General features: G+C 40.2%; 1 protein-coding gene across 1 annotated transcript in view; it reads left to right on the top strand.

The window, feature by feature from the left end:
* SVOPL (SVOP like) overlaps positions 1-21613 on the top strand; it is a 71150-nt gene extending 49537 nt beyond the window's left edge. Inside the window, exons 14-15 of the mRNA XM_004741684.3 lie at positions 16338-16475; positions 21569-21613. Of these exons, the coding sequence (XP_004741741.2) occupies positions 16338-16475; positions 21569-21613 (183 nt within the window). The remainder of the gene's footprint in view (positions 1-16337; positions 16476-21568) is intronic.
* The last annotated feature ends 453 nt before the right edge of the window (positions 21614-22066 follow it).

The following is a 22066-nucleotide window of genomic DNA, read 5'->3' as shown; positions in this document are numbered from 1 at the left end:
ATTGGGCTCTCTGCTCAGCAGGGGGCCTGCTCCCCACCCCCACACACTCCTCTCTCTCTGCCTGCCTCTCTACCTACTTGTGATCTCTTTCTGTCAAATAAATAAAATCTTTAAAATAAAATAAAATAAAATTTAGATATAATTGACATGTAACTTCCTAGTTTCAGGTGTATAACATTATAATTGTATGTATATATTATGAAATGATCACAGTGTGGTTAACACCCATCACAGATTTTCTTGTGATGAGAATTAAGATTTATTCTCTCAGCTACTTTTGAATATACAAAACAGTATTCTTATATTCACCATGCTGTACATTATATCCCCAGGAATTATTTTATAACTGGAAATTTGTGTCTTTTGATGCCCTTTACCTGTTTTGCAAATCGTACCCCCCCCCCCACCAGAACCCCCCTGCTTCCGGCAGCCACCAATCTGTTCTCCATTTCTGTGAGCTTGGGGTTTTTGTTTTTTTCAGAGTCCACACACAGATGACATCATATGGTATTTCTCTCTTTCTTTCTGGCTTATTTCACTTACCATAATGCCTTCAGGGTCTTTCGATGCTGGTGTTAAGGGCCAGGATTTCTTCTTTTCTTTAACTGAATAATATTGCACTGTATATGTATATCATATTCTTTCTATCCATTCATCCATCAATGGACTCATGTTGTTTCCAGGTCTTGGCCGTTGTAAATAACCCTTCAGTGTGCATGGAAGTACATATTTTTCTTCAAATTTGTGTTTTCAGTTGTTTTAGATAAATAACCAGAAGTGGAATTACTGGGTCATAGCATAGTTCTGTTTTTCATGTTTTGAGGAACCTCCGTACTGGTGTCTATTGTGGCTATCCCATTTATATTCCCACCCACAGTAAGCAAGTGTTCTGTTTTCTCTGTATCTTTGCCAACCATTCATTACTTTTATTTATTTATTTGAGACAGAGAGTGAGCATGAGGGGGGGAGAGGGAGAAACAGACTCCCCACTGAGCAGGGAGCCACATGGGGCTCGATCCCAGGACCCCAGGACCAGGACCCAAGGCAAAGGCTTGAGCCACCCAAGTGCCCTTTATCTTTTTGGTAATAGCCATCCTGACAAGCTCATTGAGAGTTTGGTTTGTAGTTCTCTGATGACGAGTGATGTCGAACACCTTTTCATGCACCTATTGGCCAACTGGACATCTTCTTTGGAAAATACCTGTTCAGATCCTCTGCCCATTTTTCAATGAGGTTCTTCCAGGTTTTTGTTACTGAGTTGTATGAATTGCTTATATATTTTCTTAACCCCTTATGACATACATGATTTGAAAATATTTTCTCCCATTCTGTTGGTTGTGTTTTCATTTTGTTGATGGTTTTCCTTTACTGTGCAGAAGCTTTTAAGTTTGTAGTCCCACTTGTGTATTTTTGCTTTCATGTCCTTTCCTCTTGGTATCACATCCAAAGAAATCAAATCTGCCTCTGGTTTCTTCTAGGAGTTTTATGGGGTCTTAATCTTGTCGTCTTCTACCAATTTTGAGTTGATTTTTATGAATGAGTTAAGATAGTAGTCCAGTTTCATTCTTTTGTGCATCGCTGTCCAATTTCCCCAACACCACTTACTGAAGAGACTCTTCTTTCTTCATCGAATATTCTTGGCTCCTTTGCTGTAAATTAATTGACTAAATATACAGGGGTTTATTTCTGGGCTCTTTATTCTGTTTTATTGATCTGTTTCTGTTCTTATGCCAATACCAAAACTGTCTCGATTTCTATAGCTTTGCAATCTACTTTGAAACCAGCAAATGTGATGATGCCTTTTCAAGATTTCCCTGGCTATTTGGGGTCTTCTGTGGTTCTAATATTAGTTTTAGGATTGTTTGTACTATTTCTGTGAAGAAAGTTCCATTTGAGTTTTTTTTTAAGGATTGCACTGAATCTCTAGATTACTTTGGGTAGTATGGACATTTAAAAATATTAATTCTTCTTGGGGCACCTGCGTGGTTCAGCTGGTTTGGCCTCTGTCTTGAGCTCAGGTCATGGTCTCAGGGTCCTGGTTTTAAGCTTCCTCCACTGACCCCACCCCACTCAAGCTCTCACTCTCTCTCAAACAAATAAATAATATTTTAAAAATTTGTTGGTAGTGTATAGAAACACAACATATTTTTAAATATTTGCATCCTACAGCTTCACTGAATTCATTATTCTAATATTTTTGGGTGGCATCTTTAGCATTTTCTGTATGTCATATTATGTTTCTGCAAACAGTGACAGTTTTGCACCATGCTTTGATATTTTGATGCCTGTTATTTCTTTTTCTTGCTTAATTCCTCTGCCTAGCATTTCTAATACTGTGTTGAATAAAAGTGGGGAAAGTTGGTGTCCTCATCTTATTCCTGATCTGAGAGGAAAAGCTTTTTATCTTTTCCCCATTGAGTATAATGTAAGTTGCAGGCTTGTCAAATACAGGCTTTATTATGTTGCAGTATGTTTCCTCTATACCCACTTGGTTGAGAATTTATCATAAATGGATGCTGAATTTGTCAAATGCTTTTCTACATCTTTTGAGATAATCAGTTTTTATTGTTCATTTTGTTTAGTGTAGTATATCACATTGATTTGTGGATATTAAACCATCTCTTAACCCTAGAATAAATCTCACTTGATTATAAAGAATGATCTTTTTAAGGTATTACTGATTTTGGTTTGTTAATATTTTGTGGAGGATTGTTGCATCTATGTCCATCAGAGGTATTAGCCTATTGTTTTCTTTGGACATCCTTGTCTGGTTTTGGAATCAGGATAATGCTGGCCTTGTAAAATGAGTTTGGAAGTGCTCCCTCTTCTCCTGTGTCTTGAAGGAATTTAAGAAGGATTGGTATTTAAATGTTGAGTAGAATTCACCAGTGAAGTTGTCTGGTGCTGGACTTTGGTTTGTTGGGAAGTTTTTGATTACTGACTCAATCTCCTTACTAGTAATTGTTCTGTTCAGATTTTCTATTTCTTCATGATTCAGTCTTAATATATTGTATGTTTCTAGGAATTTATCCATTTCTTCTATGTTGTTCAAGTTGTTGGCATATAATTGTTCATACTAATCTCTTATGATCCTTCATGTTTCTTGGTATCAATTGTAACATTTCCTCTTTTGTTTCCCCCTAAGATTTTATTTATTTATTTGACAGTGAGAGAGCACAAGCAGGGGGAATGGCAGAGGGATAGGGAGAAGGAGGATCCCCACTGAGCAGGGAGCCTGATGTGCGCTCCATAGTTGGATCCTGGGATCATGACCTGAGCCAAAGGCAGATGTTTAACTAAGCCACATAGGTGCCCTCTCCCCCCCCTTTTTAAAAGATTTTACTTGTAACATTTCCTCTTTCACTTCTGATTTAATTTGGATCTTTTCTCTTCTTGGTGAGTCTAGCTAAAGTTTTACTATTTTTTTTTTTTAAGTAGGTCTTAGGGGCGCCTGGGTGGCTCAGTGGGTTAAGCCGCTGCCTTCGGCTCAGGTCATGATCTCAGGATCCTGGGATCGAGTCCCACATCGGGCTCTCTGCTCAGCAGGGAGCCTGCTTCCCCCCCCCCCTTTCTGCCTGCCTCTCCATCTACTTGTGATTTATCTCTGTCAAATAAACAAATAAAATCTTTAAAAAAAAAAAACCATTTAAGTAGGTCTTAGCTTCATTGATCTTTGCTATTGTCTTTTTAGTCTCTATTTCATTTATTTACACTTTGATCTTTGTTATTTCCTTCCTTCTACTAACTTCATTCTTGGTTCGTTCTTTTTTCTAGTTCCTTGAAGTATGAAGTTAAGTTTTTTAGTAGAGACCTTTCTTGTTTCTTGATATAGGCATTTATCACTATTAACTTCCTTAGCACTGCTTTTGCTGTATCCATAAGTTTTGGTATGTTATATTTCCATTTTTGTTTGCCTCAGGGAATTTTTTTTGACTTATTTGATTTTCTCTTTGACCCATTGGCTGTTCAGTAGTGTGTAGTTTAATCTCAGCATATCTGGAAATTTTCCAATTTCCTTCTTATAATTGATTTCTAGGTTCATACTATTTGGGTCAGAAAAGGTACTTGATAGGATTTCAATCTCAAATTTATTAATTCTTGTTTTGTGGCTTAACGTATAATCTGGAGAATATTCTGTGTATGCTTGAGAAAAATGTGTATTCTCTTGCTTTTGGATGGCATCTCCTGTACATGTTAAGTTCATCTGGTCTAAGGTGTCATTTAAGGCCAATATTTCTTTACTGATTTTCTGTCTGGACAATCTACCTATCATTGAAGTAGGATATTAAAGTCTCCTATTATTACTGTATTGCTGTCTGTTTCCTCCTTTGGTCTGTTAATACTTGTATGTAGGTGCTCCTATGGTGAGTGTGTACATATTTATAAATGTTACATGCTTTCATTGGATTGATCCCTTTATCCTTATGTAGTTATGTCTTTTATCATAGTCTTTGTTTTAAAGTCTATTTTGTTTGAGAAAATCTAAGTACCACAGCTTTCTTTTCATTTTTATTTTCATGGAATATCTTTTTCTATCCCTTTGCTTTCAGTCTGTGTGTCTTTATATCTGAAATGAATCTCTTGTAGGGAACATACAGAAGGGTCTTATTTTCTTATCCATGTATGTATGTATGTATTTATCTATTTTATTATTGACTTATTTAATTTTATTTTTTCAGTGTTCCAGTGTTCCAGATTCATTGTTTTTGCACCACACCCAGTGCTCCATGCAATACGTGACCTCCATAATACCCACCACCAGGCTCCCCCACCCCTCCCTCCCCCTCCCCTCCCAAATCCTCAGTTTGTTTCTCAGAGTCCACAATCTCTCATAATTTATCTCCCCTTCCGATTGCCCCCAACTCCCTTCTCCTCTCCTTTACCCAATGTCCTCCATGTTATTCCTTATGCTCCACCAGTAAGTGAAACCATATGATAATTGACTCTCTCTGCTTGACTTATTTCACTCAGCATAATCTCCAGTCCCATCCATGTTGATAAAGTTGGGTATTCATTATTTCTGATGGAGGCAGAATATTCCACTGTATATATGGACCATATCTTCTTTATCCATTTGTCTGTGGAAGGGCATCTTGGCTCTGTGGAAAGAACCAAGATGCCCTTATCCATGCATTTAGAGTAATGACTGATGTACTTACTACCATTTCATTCATTGTTTTCTGGCTTTGTTCCTTCTTATTCTTCTCTTGCTTTCTCTTTGTGATGTGATCATTATCTGTACTGGTAGACTTGGGTTCTTTATCGCTTGTGTATCTACTCTAGGTTATTGCTTTGTGACTTATGAGGCTTATGTTAGATTTCTTACAGATATAACAGATACAAAGTCAGTAGAAGGAAGGAAATAACAAAGATCAAAGTGGAAATAAATGAAATAGAAACTAAAAAGACCATAGAAAATATCAATGAAACTGAGCTATTAAAAAAAACAAAAAGACAAACCTTTAGCTGGACTCACCAAGAAGTTTAAGTTGATAATAATTTAAATTTGAACTCATTACTCCCCTCCACATTCTGTTTTTGATGTCATGGTTAACATCTTTTTATCCTGAGTATCCATTAACCAATTGTTGTAGTTGCTTTTACTACTTATAGAGTGAGGCAGAGGAAGAGGGTAAAGCTGCTGTCTGCCGGTCTCCATCTCTGGACAGCATTGTAATCAGCCTCTAAATGTTGTTTGGTGTGCCCTTCAGGCCACAGCTTGAAGATAAATGAATAGGCGTCTTTCACCGGAGTTGTGTTTCAGTCTGTTGTGGGTGCTGTGCTCTGGGTGGGGGCCGAGGGTAGATAGCCAGTTTAGAACTCTATGGGTTGCAGTCCTGTGAGACCTATGAACATAAGTTCTGTTGGCCACCAGAACCAGGAGATTCAGTGGTGCCCCCTGGCTGGCAGCCACCCAAACTGGAGCAGACATATGTTTAAGCTCTTTTCCAGGAGATACTGGTGACCTGGAGTGAGCGAGAGGGAGAAGATAGCACCCATCCCCCGAAGTGTCTGGAGAGGATGGCAGTTGGTGGTTAGATGTGTATTTAGTTAGGAGTCTACCTTCAGGCAGAACCTATGAAGACAAGCTAATAGCTAGCTCCTGTTTCCAGAAAGATGGAGTTTTGGCTTGCTGGCTCTCCCCCGCTAAGTCCTGCAGTGTAGCTGGCTGGGAATTCTTTACTACAGTCCTGTGGAAGGTCAGCCCTGCTAGACATCACGTCCAGGTGATCAGGAGGTATCCCCTGGGCAATAGCCACAAAAACTAGGGCACCAGACATATGCACGAGTTCCTTCCTTCAAGAAACCAGATCTCTGGAGCAAGGCTGAGGGAGAGTGCAGAGTTGTTCCTTGCTGGCCTCCATCTTTGGAGAGTATTTCAGTAGATTCCTAGTTGTGTATTCAAGTAGATGCTTGTGTTAAAGGGTGGTGCTTTAAGCAAAGTAGTTGTGTGTTCAAGGGTGATGCTTTAAGCAAACAGGCCTCTTTCATAAAAACACTGCATGTGTTTGACCAGACTGTCTCTGCCTCTGGCTGGGGAGGGGTGTGTGGAGGGGATTAGGGGGCTAGTAGTTGGCCAGGTTAATTGCATTTGAGCCCTTTAAGAATGGTTTCTTCATTTTCTGGGGCTGTGGGGACCTCATGGACACGGACCCCTTGGCTCTCAAAGCTAGATATTGTAGGGGCTCATCTCTCTGGTGCATGTCTTAGAAGTTGGGGTGTCAGATGTGGGATTCATACCCATAATTCCTTGGGGAGGAGCTTGGAGTTTTAAGTTCCTTCCTGATTGTGATGGCTGCACCAGGAGTGGGGTTTAGGGCAAGATTGTGTCTCAGCCTCTCTGACTGTTTTGATGTGAGTTTTCTTTCTTGTTTGCCCTATCTGTAGGAGTCGCTCAGCTAGTTTTTGGATTTCTTTCAGAGGAAATGATTTCATATATACCTGTAGATTCAATCTGTCCATGAAAGGAGGTGAGTTTAGGATCTTCCTATGTTGCCATCTTGAATAGAAATTTCCATACACTTTTTATAGCCTACTTTCTGCATGCAACAGAATGTTGCTGACATTTTTCATATCCATAAAAAGTCAAGCCCTCTCTTCATGCTGAAAAATATATTCTCAGATGTATACTCCAAAAGGAACTTTTCAGAGGCGCCTGGGTGGCTCAGTGGGTTAAGCCTCTGCCTTCAGCTCAGGTCATGATCTTGGGGTCCTGGGATCAAGCCCTGCTTCGGGCTCTCTGCTTGGTGGGAGCCTGCTTCCCTTTCTCTCTCTGCCTGCCTCTCTGCCTGCCTGTGATCCCTCTCTCTCTCTCTCTGTCAAATAAATAAATAAAATATTTTTAAAAAGTAACTTTTCAGTTAATTTATCAGTTCTGTGTGTTAGAGGTCTAGACTACTTGATATTGTTCTGTCATAAATAACAGTAATGAGCAGCCTTGCACTTACATTTTTATCCAGCTATGCAATTACCTCTTTAGGATAAATTCCTTAGAAATTGGATTGGTAGGTAGGTCAGGGGGTCTGCTCAATTTCCATTTTGATACACCGGGCTAACACCCACTTTGGGAAGGTTGTTCAAGTGAGGACGGTCCTGCCGCTTCACTTGTCAGCCATTTGGTTAGTCTTTGTTGTATTTGCAAATCTCACTGACAATAAAGGATATCTCTTTGTCATTGTAATTAGTCTTTCTTTGGTGAGTAATGAGACTGACTGCTCTTTTCACATTTTAATTGGGTATTTTATCTTTTTTAGCCTGTCCATTTAGGGCCCTTCCCATTTTTCAATTCTTTAAAACATTGATTTGTGAGAATCCTTTGTATGTATAAAGGATTTCAACCATTTTTCTGACATACTGCAAATATTGCCCCAATTTTCCATTTGTCTTTCATTCTTGTTTCTGTTCTCCTTGCTTTGTAAGTCCATAGACACTCATGTTTATCAATGTTTTCTTTACAATAGACACTCACGTTTATCAATGTTTTCTTGACAACTTCTGTGGTCTGTGATTAGGATTATGAAAATAGACCTTTCCCTTTTGTAATCTTCTCTTTTTGGGAGAGAGGATATATAAGCATTTTATTGAAGTATAGCATGTAAAAGCCTCAGCCTTCACGAAGTGAATGCATCCCAGATTCTGACCCAGAAAATCCTGACCAGGACATTGGGATACTGCAGTAGAAGGCCTAATGTGATTTCCTAACTGGTGGACCAGTGGTCCCCACACACTTGATTTAATAACCCATTTTTTACTCCTGAGTTAGAAATGTCTGTCTGCTTACATTTTCACAATTACTTGTTCTATTTCTAGCCTCGCTCTATTTTAGTCCATTGATCTTTCTGGTTTCGTCATTGTCATAGTCTTCTAGTTAGTTGAATGATATTTATAGTACACTTGCAAAACTGGCTGCCTGAGCCCCACCTCATTATTCTTTCTCAGATAAGCCGCAAAGCCTCCCCTGTCCGCCCAAACCCTTTTAAGATTTTAATTATTAATTCATTAAATATATCCATTAATTTAGGAAAAAGTGACTTTTTCACTAATACTATCTTCTTAAGAGCAGAGTTTGTCTCCAGTTGTTCAATGTTTGTTCTATGCTCCTTGCTGACATTTTACTGTTTTCTTGTGAGAGATCCTGAAAATCTTGTTAAGTGTATTCTTAGGCATTTTAAGGCTTTTCATTGTTGTTGTGAATGGATTGTTTTCTTACATTATAAATTCTAGTCTCACAGTTTGCATGAGCTGTATTTGCAAAGGCTAGTGAGTGTTTGGCTGTTGATTGGCCAACAGCCAGCTCACTGAACTCATTCCTCATTCCTAATGGTTTTTCATCTGAGCCTTTTGAGTTTTTTAGGTTTATAACACATCTGTCTCATGATTTCAATCCATTCCTCCAGGTGGAACCCTTCCAGTCAACATTTTAATGTGTTTAAGATTCCATAGCTTACATGTGATAAACTCACTCCCATTGGCTCTCCTTCGTCTGCTTCCCAGCCCAACTACTTCATCGGGTTCCTTCCCCTCACTGTCCTCACTTCCTCCCCCAGAAATTCCCCCACCCCACAAACCCAGCTGCAGCCCTCCCTATTCCACCAGAATGATTCTCGATAGCATCTCGGATGACCTCCATGCCTCTACACTGAAACCTTGTTTTAATCTCCCATGTCGACCTCTCCCTTACTATAACTAAGGACAAGTGGTCATATCCTCATTTTCTCTCACCTTCTCAGGGCATCCATCACCTGGCGCACTTGTGGGTTTCCTCCTGCATCTCAGGTTGTTCCTTCCCCATCTCCTTGTGGTTTATCTTACTCTCCTTTTTTTTTTCCCCATTGTTGGGAATTCTTAGTGCTCAATTTTTTAGACCCTCATTTTTTTATATTAGTCTCCATGTAGGTGATTTCACACATTTTTTTTTTTTATGATTTTAATTACTAACCAGATGCTCCCAACTCCCAACTTTGTATGCCTGGACTAGGGCTTACTTAGCTCCAGATTCATGTTATCTAGTTGGCATTTCCACCCGAATTTCTCAAAATCATCTTAAATTCAGCATGTTCAGTGTCGATCTTGGGATATCTTTCCCCACATCCATTCCTCTTCCAGTCCCCGTCAGTGAATGCCATCACTGCCAATCTGGCGTTGTCCTTCTCCTCTCTTCTCCCTTCTCATCCTAGTCAATCCCCACCACGCGGATTTACCCTCCTAGGACAGGTCCTGCATCCTTCACCTTTCCTCCTTTCTTACCACTGGCACCACTCTGGTTCAGATAACCCTAGCCTCTCACTGGGCTGCCAAGAGAACATCGGACCACTTTCCTTCTGCAAGCTCTTATTCTCCTTCAACGTCTCCTCCCAGTAGCCATGCGAATCTGTGCGGTTCTTGTTGTCTTGCCTTTGCCCTTCTTCGTAGGTAAAGACCCAAATCCTCAACTTGGTTTATAGGTCCCCACCAGTGAGGTTCCCACCGGTGCTCTTACCCGTTTACTTAGCTCTGAACAGTCTGCTGCTTGTAGTTGATGACCCAGTTACCACCTTCTGGGATTCTCTCACTTGCTGTTCCCTTGGACTAGAAACCCTCTCCCCTTCCACCCTGTCACCATCTCCAGTTAGCTATGATGAACTCTCTGCTCAGGGAAGTCCTCCTGAGGCCTTAACCGGAGTCTCCCTGCTGTGACCTCCCTGTGAGCTCTTATGCAGCCTTGAAATCTTCCTTCATATTGATTATCAGATTGTAGTTGCTGATTTGTGTGCTGGTCTATCCAAACTCCATCTCTTCCAGTACTTGCAGCCCTGAGAGGACAAGGATATGGGCATGTTTTGCTCATTTTTTTTCTTTCTTTCTCCAGTGCCTGGCATGTAGTGGGCATTGAAACATTTTGTGAATGTATTTTTTCTAGATAGAAAATAAATTTTTTGTTTTAAGTAATCTCTACACCCATTGTGGGGCTTGAACTCCTGACCCCAAGATCAAGAGTCACACACTCCTCTGAGCCAGCTAGGCACCCTGAATTTTTTTTTTTTTAATCTTGATTTTGTATCCAACTATTCCATTGAAATAGCTTGAGTCAGTTTGAGTCCTTGGAAAAGCAGTTGCTAACAATTGCACATGTAAGAGATTATTAGTTGGGAAAGAGCTGGCAGGGTAAATGAGGGAGGGAGCGGGGGTGTGCAGGGAAACCTCTCAGCCATGGGGCAGGTGACAGCAGTGAGGATCCCATTAGCCAGGGTGTTTTGCTTTGTCAGTAAACCACTAGGTTTTATCTTACCAGTATTTCATTTATAATTTTTGAATCAACACTTACACAGGAGAGGGCAGTTGGGTTTTTGTGTGTATTTGTTAAGTTCTGCAGTTGCTGTCACTCTGGTTTCATAAAAAAGAAATTGGAAGCTTTTCTTGCCCTGGGTGTTTCCTTCCTTGGAGATTCAAAAGAACTGATCTGTGAAAGTGAATCTGGCACTTTTGAGGATGCATTTTTTGGCCACTAGGTTTTTCTGTTGTTTTGGTTCTCTCTCTCTTTTTTTAAAATCTTGAGTAAATGTCAGGAAAAATTTTTTATTGAATATTTATGCAAATTTATTAACAAAGAACTCTGGGGAGTAGTCTCTATGGTTTTTTCCTACATTTCCTCTGTGTTAGTGATTACTTCTTCTTTTACCTTCTTCATTCTATACCTTTATATATTTCCACTATAATTCATCATTTATCAAGTCCATTGGTTTCTGATTTGTAACATTCATTTAGGCTTGTTTTTATTGAATTTCTACACTAGTTTCTCAGGTACTTCTTGAGTCAGATGTATAGTTTGGGGTTTTTCTTTTTTATTAACAAGGCTTACCATCATTTTTAGATACATATATCTTTAAAGTCCTTATGTGAGAGAACGCGAGTGAGCACAGAAGCAGGGGGAGGAGCGGTAGAGGCAGAGGGAGAAGCAGAGTCCCCGCTGAGTGGGAGTTTTCCGGCATATTCTTCCAGATTCTTTTCTATGCATGTATTTGTCTCTCTGGGTGTTGTACATAAGTAATATTTGTATATTCTTGGATGCATAGATATAAGTAGGTACACATACTTCCATGAATATGTGCATTTTCTATCTACATTTCTCTGTGTCCATGTTCTAGGCACCTGTGGAGAAGGATGGAGCACCCTCCATGTTTTTGTCGTTAAGTCAGGACTGATGATGTGTACACACGTCACTGGGGTATGGGAAGGTCTTGTTTTAACTTAATTACAGAGTTGAGGTTCATGGGAGAGCAGGACAGCCTTCTCAAGCAGCTCTGAATTGACCTTGAGAGGGCAAGGCAAGGAGACTGGCTGGCTGGGATGTTTAGTGTGGCCAGGGTGAGGGGTCCCACCGTAGGGTGGTGGCTTGTGTGGTGTGGGTCTTTCGTTGCCACCCAGGCTCTCTTGGCAGTTCAGAATTTGGGGCAGAAGAATATAAGGGAAGGGTGAGGCTTAAGGGCTCACAGCAGTCATCAAATAGTCCCGACTGCTCTTTACAGTTTATGTCCATCTGTGTGTGTACGTGTAGCTAGGCCCGTATGTAAACACACATACACAAACTGTCCATCTATCCACACATATCTGCATATTGCAGCTGCCTTCACATTCGTAATCTTCTCATGTTAGTAAATGTAAATTAACCTCATTCTTTCAAGTAAGTGCATGGGTTTCCATTGCATGGCTGTGCCAGGGCTAGCTGTTACTTGGTGGGTGAACAAATAATTCCTGTGTTCTGCTTCTACAAACAATGGCACCCTGACCATCATGCACACAGCTCTGTATGGGAGCAGCTGTATTCGCCATAGGATAGCACTGAGCTCTTGCATGTTATACTGTACAATCAAGGTCCCACATTCTTTAAAGTTACATTCTAGTGGAGAATGGACAAGGGACGAATGGTTTACTAATATGTTGGTATGAATAATGCTATGTAAACATAGAAAACGGAGAAAGGAGATAGTGATGGGGGTGGTCTGCTAGCTAGATGGTTAGGGAACACCCCTTTCCCTGCCTACAATAGCGCAGAGAGATGTGGGAATGACTATGGAATATGAGTGAAAAAGCATGATTTTGTAGAAAAAGTCTGTTGGGTAATTTTTAAGTCAAAATGTGTATGTATCTTAAATTATGATGGATCTTGTCAAACTGTCTTCTCTTAAAAAATACACAGTCCTTGATATAACATTAACACTTTTTAAAAAAGATTTATTCTGGGGTGCCTGGGTGGCTCAGTGTGTTAAAGCCTCTGCCTTCAGCTCAGGTCATGATCCAGGGTCCTGGGATTGAGCCCCACATCAGGCTCTCGCTCAGTGGGGAGCCTGTTTCCTTCTCTCTCTCTCTGCCTGCTTCTCTGCCTACTTGTGATCTCTGTCAAATAAATAAATAAAATCTTTTTTTTTTTTTAAAAAAGATTTCTTCATTTTTAGAGATGGAGTGAGCAAACACGAGGGGAGAGGTAGAGAATCCCAAGCGGACTCTGTGCCGAGTGCAGAGCCCGACGTGGGGCACAGAGCCCCATATGGGGCTCAATCCCATGACCCTGAGATGATGCACCTGGGTTGAAACCTAGGGTGGGGCACTTGAACTGTCTGAACCACAGGTGCCCACATTCTTAAGTATCTGTGTTCTTTCCTTCCTCATCAAAAAGGATGGTAAAAATTTTTTGAATCCTTTGATATGGTAGACAATAAATTATACCTTAATTTGTACTTAGTTCATTATGAGTAAAGCTGAACATCTTTCATAGATTTATTAAACATTTGTATATTTTTTTTTGACAAATTGCTTATTTATGTGATTAGCAACTCTCCTGCAGGCCATTTAGCCATTATTATACTACAATGTTTGTAGTTTGTCTTTTGATTTTACTATCAATTTTTTTGGCATACAAAATTTAAAATTATTAGGTCATCAATTTACCAAGCATTTTCACTTAAGGAGCTCGTGTTTTGTATCATGCTTACTGGCCTGCATCCTTCATGCATCTATGAGACTGCAAGTTCAAAGGCTTTTAGTGTTTCGTCTAAAACATTAAATTCTTTGATCTTTTCACAATTTGTTTATACTTAAGGTCTAAGGCCAGATGTAAGAATTCGGCTTTAAAAAGCAACAAAACACCTACCTGGTTGTCCCCAGGCCATTAATCATCCTCTTGTCTGGCTCCTCTCAATCGATTTACCATACTGCTTTTATAATAAGCCCAATTTCCATACTTAGAGCTACTTTGTAATTCATTGTTTTACAGATTTTGGCACCAGTATCACACTGCTAATGATTACAACTTTACTACCACTTAGGCTAATAACTTCCCTCAAGTTCCTTCACCCGAACATGGTCCCAGAAGTTCCCTGGTTTTTCTTATATGTTCATTCTTTCAAATTAACTTTAAAATCAATTTCCCACCCAAATTGACTCAAAAATCCTACTGGGATTTTTTTTCTCCTACTGGGATTTTGAATCCTTTGAATAGAGATTGAGAATTCATTAAAATTACAGATTATTTTGAGAAGTACTTTCACAGTCCATTTTTCTAAGAACTAAATAGACTTACTCAATTTTACATATTCTTTAGTTATTTTTCTTGATATGTATTTTACATATTTATTCCTAAGTATTTTACTTTTGTTCCTATTAGCTGTGTCCCACACATTTAATATTCTGTATTTTCATTGTTTTTTTCATGAGGTTTTGACTCCTGGATTTTAGAAGTACGTGGAGATGTTGCTGTTTTCTAGTTTGATACTTCCAGTCAGAATATATTCTAGGGTTTTAAATATTTTTTAAAGATTTAAGTTCTCTCTCTACTCAATGTGGGTTCAAACTTACAACCCTGAGATCGAGTCACATGTTCTACTGACTGAGCCAGCCAGGTGCCTTTAGGATTTAAATCCTTTAAGGTTCATTTTATGCCTCCAGAACATGGTCTATTTTGGTGAATGTTCCATGGGCTGTAGAGAGGAATGTGTATTCTGCTGTTTGGTAAGGTGTTCTGTAAATGTCAGACCCTGTTGGTTCATGGCCTGTAAGGTTCTTCTAGTCCTCGATTTTGCGGACTAGTAGTTCTATCAATTACTGAGAAAGGGACATTGAAGTCTCCAACTGTGTGTGGATTTACCTAGATCTTTGTTTTCACTGAATATATTTTGAAGCTCTGTGGTAAACCTTTAGAATGGTTGTGTCTTTGTGGATAAACCTTTCATCACTGTGTAATGTCCCTCTTTTTCCCTGGTCTGGGCTGATTTTTAGAAGTAGAGATTAACAGATTGATCTTTTTGATACAGTGAATCAAAGATGGGCCTGCGAATCTATGTTGTAACAAAATTCTGAGATGATTTTTATCATCAGGCAATAGATTTCTTCCTTAAAAACAACAGAAATTGACTCTGGTTCACTTAGGCAGAAAGGAACTTCTTATTGAAAGAATATCCAGTAACATCTACTGGATTGCTAGAGTCCTGCTATGAAGCCCAGACTGGTATTTCTGTAGGGAAGCCAGGTGGGGGTTGCTCTCTCTGATCCTAGGTAGTAGAGCAGTTATGTAACCTCAGTTGAAACCATCAGGTCTCATACCACCTAAGACTTTAAAATCTGTTGCAAAGGTTGGGGAGGAATATGGCTGCTGGTGGTGTGAATTGTGGTTTTAGAGGACAGAAAAGGCAGGATTGGCAGATGTATCTAGACACATAAGCTTAAATGTGGCACACTTTGGTCATGGTTCAAATGCCTGGTTTCTTTTGGTTCCTACCTTTCCCCTTTTATGAGCCTGGATTTTCTCTGGGGAAAATTGTAACTTTTTTTGGGAGATAAGTTAGAAAATAATATCTAATACTTGCTAGGGTGAGTACACAACAGGGAGTAAATATCGTGGGTTGTTCACATGGTGAGTGTAATTATTTACTGTTTTGGAAGGCAATAGGCTTTATACGCAAGATGGGCTCTCCAATTCTGTATCTTAGGGGAACCTAAGAGGTTGAATAGCACTTGATTGTGTGAGGGATCTACATGTGTCTTTGGACAAGTCATCACTTATTCCTTACTTTAGGCTCATTGGTAACATTAGGTTGGACTAGACCTGCTAATTTCTAGACCTGTCCAAAAATTGCAGTGTTCTGTGACTGGAGAGAACCTTGCTGTTCTGTCACTTTATTTAAACATCCTTGTGAAATTAGTTGACAACTACCAAGAGCTTGGCTTTTTGCTAACTTGAGGCAGCCCTGGGTTAACAGATGTAGGAGAGGGGAATGTCTGAACTAGCCAGAAAACAGAGCGTGGTCTTGGCCAACTGGCAGAAATCCACTCTGAATGTGGAAAATGGAAACTGAACAGAAAGTAGTCACACATGAAGCATCATGACCATAGACGACCCATTTCTATCTTTTCAGAGACCTGTAGATTACATCTCTAAATAAACTTCCTCCTAATCCATCCTGTCAGAACTGAAGGGGAACGAGTGGATGTTAGGCAGAGGACTCCTGCATGACTAACAATGAGAATTAGAAGTTGAACAAACTAGACTGGTATGAAAGTGGGGGGAACCAGATCTCTTATATTCCCCAGATACTGGTTTGCTCTGGAGATACTGAGAAGTGGGTGCAGAGAGGTCTGACCTGGCCAGTATGTGTTAATGTCAGTCCTAACTCACAGGGTCACTCAAGATGCCTACAGTAGCTGGGCCCAAATAAAAGACCTAAGATGTCAGGAAAGCACAATTTATAGAATGGTTGCAAAGGACATTCACTCATGTAGGTGGAGAGAGGATTTCCCCTTATGACAAAAAAATCCTTTAGAAGTGACTGGGCACAATAAATTGAGTCATTCCTTATGACCTGCAGGTTCTTATGAATGCCTCACTCTTGGGGGCCCTGTGTCTTTTCTCATCGGTCTGTGTTGTATGTGCCATTTCTGCATTTACTCTCCCCATTGAGACCAAAGGACGGGCCCTGCAGGTAAGTGATGCAGAAATCATTTCAGTATTCTTTTTTTAAAGATTTATTTATTTATTTATTTGACAGAGAGAGATCACAAGTAGGCAGAGAGGCAGGCAGAGAGAGAGAGGAGGAAGCAGGCTCCCTGCTGAGCAGAGAGCCCGATGCAGGGCTCAATCCCAGGACCCTGGGATCATGACCTGAGCCAAAGGCAGAGGCTTAACCCACTGAGCCACCCAGGCGCCCCATCACTTCAGTATTCTTAACTACCATCTTCGGACCAACGGGAATTAACTTGGAGTCTGGAAATTCTTCTTTGAAGCAGACCTGACATCCAGGTGTGTGCTAACACATGGTATTTGCTTAATGGGTTCCAGTAAACAAAACAACTGGGTATCCAGTTTGTTTGCATGTAACTTGGAGCAGCACTGAAACTAAAGTAACCAAGGGTTTACTCCAAATCTTTGCTAACAGGGACAAAACAAAACACCCAAGGCTTATTTAGGTAGTATGCTTAAATTAGCATTCTTGAAAGAGGATACTTAGAGTGTGATTTTTCTGAATGATGTCTTTATCCCACTAGAATTAACTCTAAAGCTACCATTGCTAATGTGAGGTACACAAGGGTAAATGGTAGGGTCTTAGTTACTTAAAAGTTTATTAACAAATCTTCTCGTACTAGTTTTGAGTGCCAGACACTAAGGATGAATGGAAAAGGCTTTCTTTTTATTAAGTGTATTGATCTACTGAATCACTTCTTATTCCAGCAAATTAAATGAAGACCTGTAAACCAATGTCTACCAGAGAAGAAAAACACACTTTGTCTTTACGAAGAGTTGTGGCACATTTTTAAAAATTTGGTTTATTTTCTGTACACTACTTGGTAATTAAACTGCTTATTTTTTCAAAAATACGGCATAAGAGAATGAGGTGGGTAAACTTTATATTGATAACCTTGGGAGATTATGAGAATGTCTATAAAAATATACTTTTAAGACTGGAAAGGTTTTTATGGGAGATGGGTAGGGGGGAAGGTAGCTTTTCTTCTTTGATATCGTTTGTTAAAGTTGCCTAGAGAAAATGTATACATATTTGATATTTTCCCATGAGGTTTGTAGCAAAAAGTTGGCCTGAAATTTGGTAGCTAAGGCATGAACTTAAGGGCATCATTAAGCCTTTCAAAATAGTCACATTCACAATTTAAATTTGTATTTATTTAAATTGTGGCCTCCATATTGATGAAAATTGCTTATTTATGTAGTATGCTTACATTAGCATGATTCTTGTATATAATTGTGAAAAAGCTGGGAATAAACTTTTTCCCAGATCCTGGTTTCAGTGTTATTTCATGACTTTATGGGAGACTAAAAAAAAAAAAATTTAATGCACAAAGCTTTTCTATATCATGCAATCACTTACCTGCCCTTTGCATGCGGAACATCACACCCGTGCATATCACTATACTAGGTTAGGTACGGTGTAGAAAACAAAACACCTAAGGCTTTTATGCTGAGATGTAATCTTTTATTGCTATTTATTTAGGCATGTTGTAGACATCTCTAAAACTGGGCACCCCACGGCTTGTTCGTCTACTACTCCCATCCATACTTTGCAGTGGAAACTCTGTAGGAGAGGGTTTATACACCTGCTTCAATAGGGGTGAAAATCCTTCCTATTTGAACCAGAGGTACAAAAATGGCTTAAAATCAGGAAATTTTCCCTGTAAAGGACTAGACAGTAAATATTTCACTTTGTGAGCTAAATATGGTCTCTGCCACATACCTCCATCACCCTTTCAGCCTTAAAAAAATCCCTATCTCTTAGACTGTGTAAAAGAGTGCCAGAGGTTAAATTTGGCTAACAGACCATGTGTCGAAATAAATTTCTAGATCCAAGATGGAATAGCTCCTGCCCAGAGTGCCGTATCAGCAAACTGAAATTTTAGAGAATGTTAAGAGCTCGGGGCAGAGGGAGAGGGAATCTCAAGTAGACTCCCTGAAGATCCCAAGGTGGGGCTCGATCTTGACCACTTGAGATCATGACCTGCGCCAGAATCAAGTCAGACACTTCACTGAGCCACCCAGGTACTCTAGCAAACTGAAATAACCTTCATGGCCCTGTAACTGTTCCACTGGGCCAGAAACTGTGTGTTCAGTGTGCCAATCACCAAGCCAACTCCAGCCTCTTATTTTTATCCAATAAAAGCTTCCTGCCTTCTACGCCAGCTTTCAGTTCTCTGGACTCTTGGGAATGGACACTGCCCACTCCATAAAGTGTCAAATAAGGTTTGTTTGGGTCACCTAAAGCATTTTTAACTCGTTGTGGCAGTAAGGATGAGCATCTGAAGCAGACTGCTAATGGCCTGTGGACCAATAAGACACATAATAGGCAAGGAGCCTGCTGAACCCTTTGAGTTCACTGTTCCTCTCATCAAAACCAAGGGCCGTGGGTAAGTTACTTTAGGCTTTGTAAGTCGCTCTCTGATCTAAATGGACTGTGTGTTAGAGATTTATATATATATATATAAAACTCTGTGTGTGTGTGTGTATTTATGTATGTAAAATGTAGTTCCCAGAAAGGTACCATAGCAATCCTATTGGGAGTCTGCAAGGGGTGGCAGCAGTTAGCAACTCCTAAACTCTTGAGGTGCATCCTTTGCATAAACTGCTGGGAGACTTAGGGAAATAGGGGAAGATATTTAAACTGTTCTAACCAATGGCACAACAAAATCTAAATGTGTACAAGCTAGACTACTGAAAGCCACTGCTAATGGGAGTTCTGGACGCCAAAGATGCAAAGTTGGTGGGCATGGATTGATTACAGAACAAGGTAGACTGACACTAAGTCACTTGGCAATCTCAAAATTCTGTGTAAAACAGTACACAGAAAACATCACAAAATCCCCAAGCCTTCTTGGGAATTAATCTGGCTCTGAGAAACACCAAGACTTAAATAAGATCTTCAACTTTCAAAGAACTGAGTTCTGCATCTCCAGCACACCTACTTAATGTCCAAGAATTGTGGTCTTGGAAGCTAGATCTACCTACAAGAAGTGCACTTAAAAGTAAGGGTTCCCAAATCAACCACCAGGAGGGGATACCAATTTTAATTGGTACGTAGAAGTCTCTAAGAAGTTTCAAAATCCGATGATAGTTTGATTCAATGCAAAAGGCTAATAAAGTTTAAGATACCCGAGATACTTAAGACTGTAAAATGATCGGACACCTTCAACTCCCCTCTATCTTCCTTGGCCTGAGCAATCACAGTCTACTCCTCCATGACCTGCATTGTCTTTCCAAGGCAAAGGTCCTGTAAGTTAGCAGCCTTAAAACAGCAACAATTCCAAGGCCAGAAACCCAAGACAACAGCTCTATCTCCTCTGTCACATCTGTCCTAGGGGGTCCATCATCTAAAACATTGGCCCACAAACTGCAATCAACTTGGACACTGGAAAAAAATGTCCTCGAAGATTTTTATCAAATTTGAGTATCCCCCTATCTACTCTGAGAAGACCTCCACCCACTCCACGGTGCTAGGGTTGATGGAACTTCAAGGGATTTTCCTGTAAGTTACTGCCAGTTATTCCCTCAAACTGCCAAAGGGAAATTAAAAAAAATTTTTTTTAAAGATTTTATTTATTTGACAGAGAGAGATCACAAGTAGGCAGAGAGGCAGGCAGAGAGAGAGAGAGAGGAGGAAGCAGGCTCCCCGCCGAGCAGAGAGCCCGATATGGGACTTGATCCCAGGACCCCGAGATCATGACCTGAGCCACCCAGGCGCCTGGGAAATTTAAAATTAATGGAAAACCTTATCAAATCTTGAGAGCTACACTCGATTTTAAACGCCATTCAGTGAAGCCTGTAGATGGGCTCCTGATAAAACTGGCAAAAGCTGGTGAAGAGTGAGAATTCTTACCAAAGTCAGCTCTTCCGGACCACTGTAATGCCTGTTCAAGAGAAATTGCACATTGTCTTTTCCTTTTCAAATCAGATTCTTAGGAATTTGGTTTTAGGAAACCCATGGATTATTGATCCTTTCTCACCCAGGGATGGTAGTAATTATCTTGTTTCACTTTGTTTTCTGAGACTGTGGCTTTCTCCCTGCTGGGGCTTATAGGTTGTTCATTCTTGTGTCTGTAGGCAGCTCAATTGTCAGGTCGGGGCACTAAAAGACGGCTGTACAAAAATGTGGGTTGCTCCCTTTTTGTGGCTAGGGGCCTACCAAATGTTGCTAGCTCTCAGGGAATTGCTAAGGTCCTTTTTTCTTTTGGTTATCTTTGGGAGGAGTTACGGATCTTATCAGGGAAAAATCTTTTGGGGGTGTTCAATATTGTCAGGAATATTTACTGTTTGTGCTGGCTGAAACTTGGCAAGGTAGTGTTGCAAGGATTTTTTTTTTTTTTTTTTAATTTATTTGACAGACACAGCAAGAGAGGGAACACAGGCAGCGGGAGTGGGAGGGGCAAAAGCAGGTTCTCTGCTGAGCAGGGAGCCCGATGTGGGACTCGATCCCAGGACCCTGGGATCATGAGCTGAAGGCAGAGGCTTTAACTGAGCCACCCAGGTGCCCCACAAGGATTTTTTTTTTTTAAAGTAACTCTATAGTACCCCATGGCCAGAAGATGGCCAAATAGCAAGGAAATACTCAGAGCCTAACAGAACTTTTTAGGTCTTCTCCCTTAGATTCAGTGAAATTTATACAAAGATAGGAGCCAAACACAAACAGCTCTAAACCTAGAATACAGCAAGTTTTTGATATTAGAAGTACACTGGTACAGGGGCACCTGAGTGGCTCAGTTGTTAAGCATCTGCCTTTGACTCGGGTCATGATCCCAGGTCCTGGGATCCAGCCCCACACTGGGCTCCCTGCTTGGCAGGAAGCCTGCTTCTCTCCTTCTCCACTCCCCCTGCTTGTGTTCCCGCTCTTGCGGTCTGTCAAATAAATACCATCTTAAAAAAAAAAAAAAAATACACTGGTACAAAATTAGAATTTGGTTTTCTGCTCAAAGAGTAGTTTTCTTAGATTATTGGTCTGCTCTTAAAATAATGTAAATAAACATGTTTCTTTGCTTTCTAGGCAGATTAAAGAATTTATGTCTTAACAAAATAACTGACCATGCTTTGTGTTGTCTTTAACAGGTCTTCCAGTATTTAACCCAGTCTTCTCATTATTACAAGAACTAAGTTTTTTAAAAAAATAACTATGTAACTTTGTTATTTACCTTTGAATTATTTTGGTTAAAGGGGGTACCTCTGGGGGCGCCTGGGTGGCTCAGTGGGTTAAAGCCTCTGCCTTCGGCTCAGGTCATGATCCCAGGGTCCAGGGATTGAGCCCCACATCGGGCTCTCTGCTCGGCGGGGAGTCTGTTTCCTCCTCTCTCTCTGCCTACTTGTGATCTCCGTCTGTCAAATAAAATGTTTAAAAAAAAAGGGGGGGTACCTCTGACAAAATTCCCCCAACTCAAATTCTCAACAAAGTTTTTTTGACTTTGAACTAATGGGTGGTTTCTAGAGGGTCCTTGGCACATCTCAAAAGATTTTTTTTCTAATAAGGAGAGAGAACAAAGGGCCCTAGCAAATTTTAGAGTGCTAAACCTTGAGTACATATTTCACAACTAAGGAAGGTTCCATCTGGCA

Source organism: Mustela putorius, unplaced genomic scaffold (genome assembly GCF_011764305.1).
Source record: "Mustela putorius furo isolate JIRA1106 unplaced genomic scaffold, ASM1176430v1.1 tig00003845_pilon_pilon_pilon, whole genome shotgun sequence".
NCBI lineage: Eukaryota > Metazoa > Chordata > Mammalia > Carnivora > Mustelidae > Mustela > Mustela putorius.
Note: the sequence above shows the minus strand (reverse complement) of the source record. Positions and strands in the feature narration are given on the sequence as shown.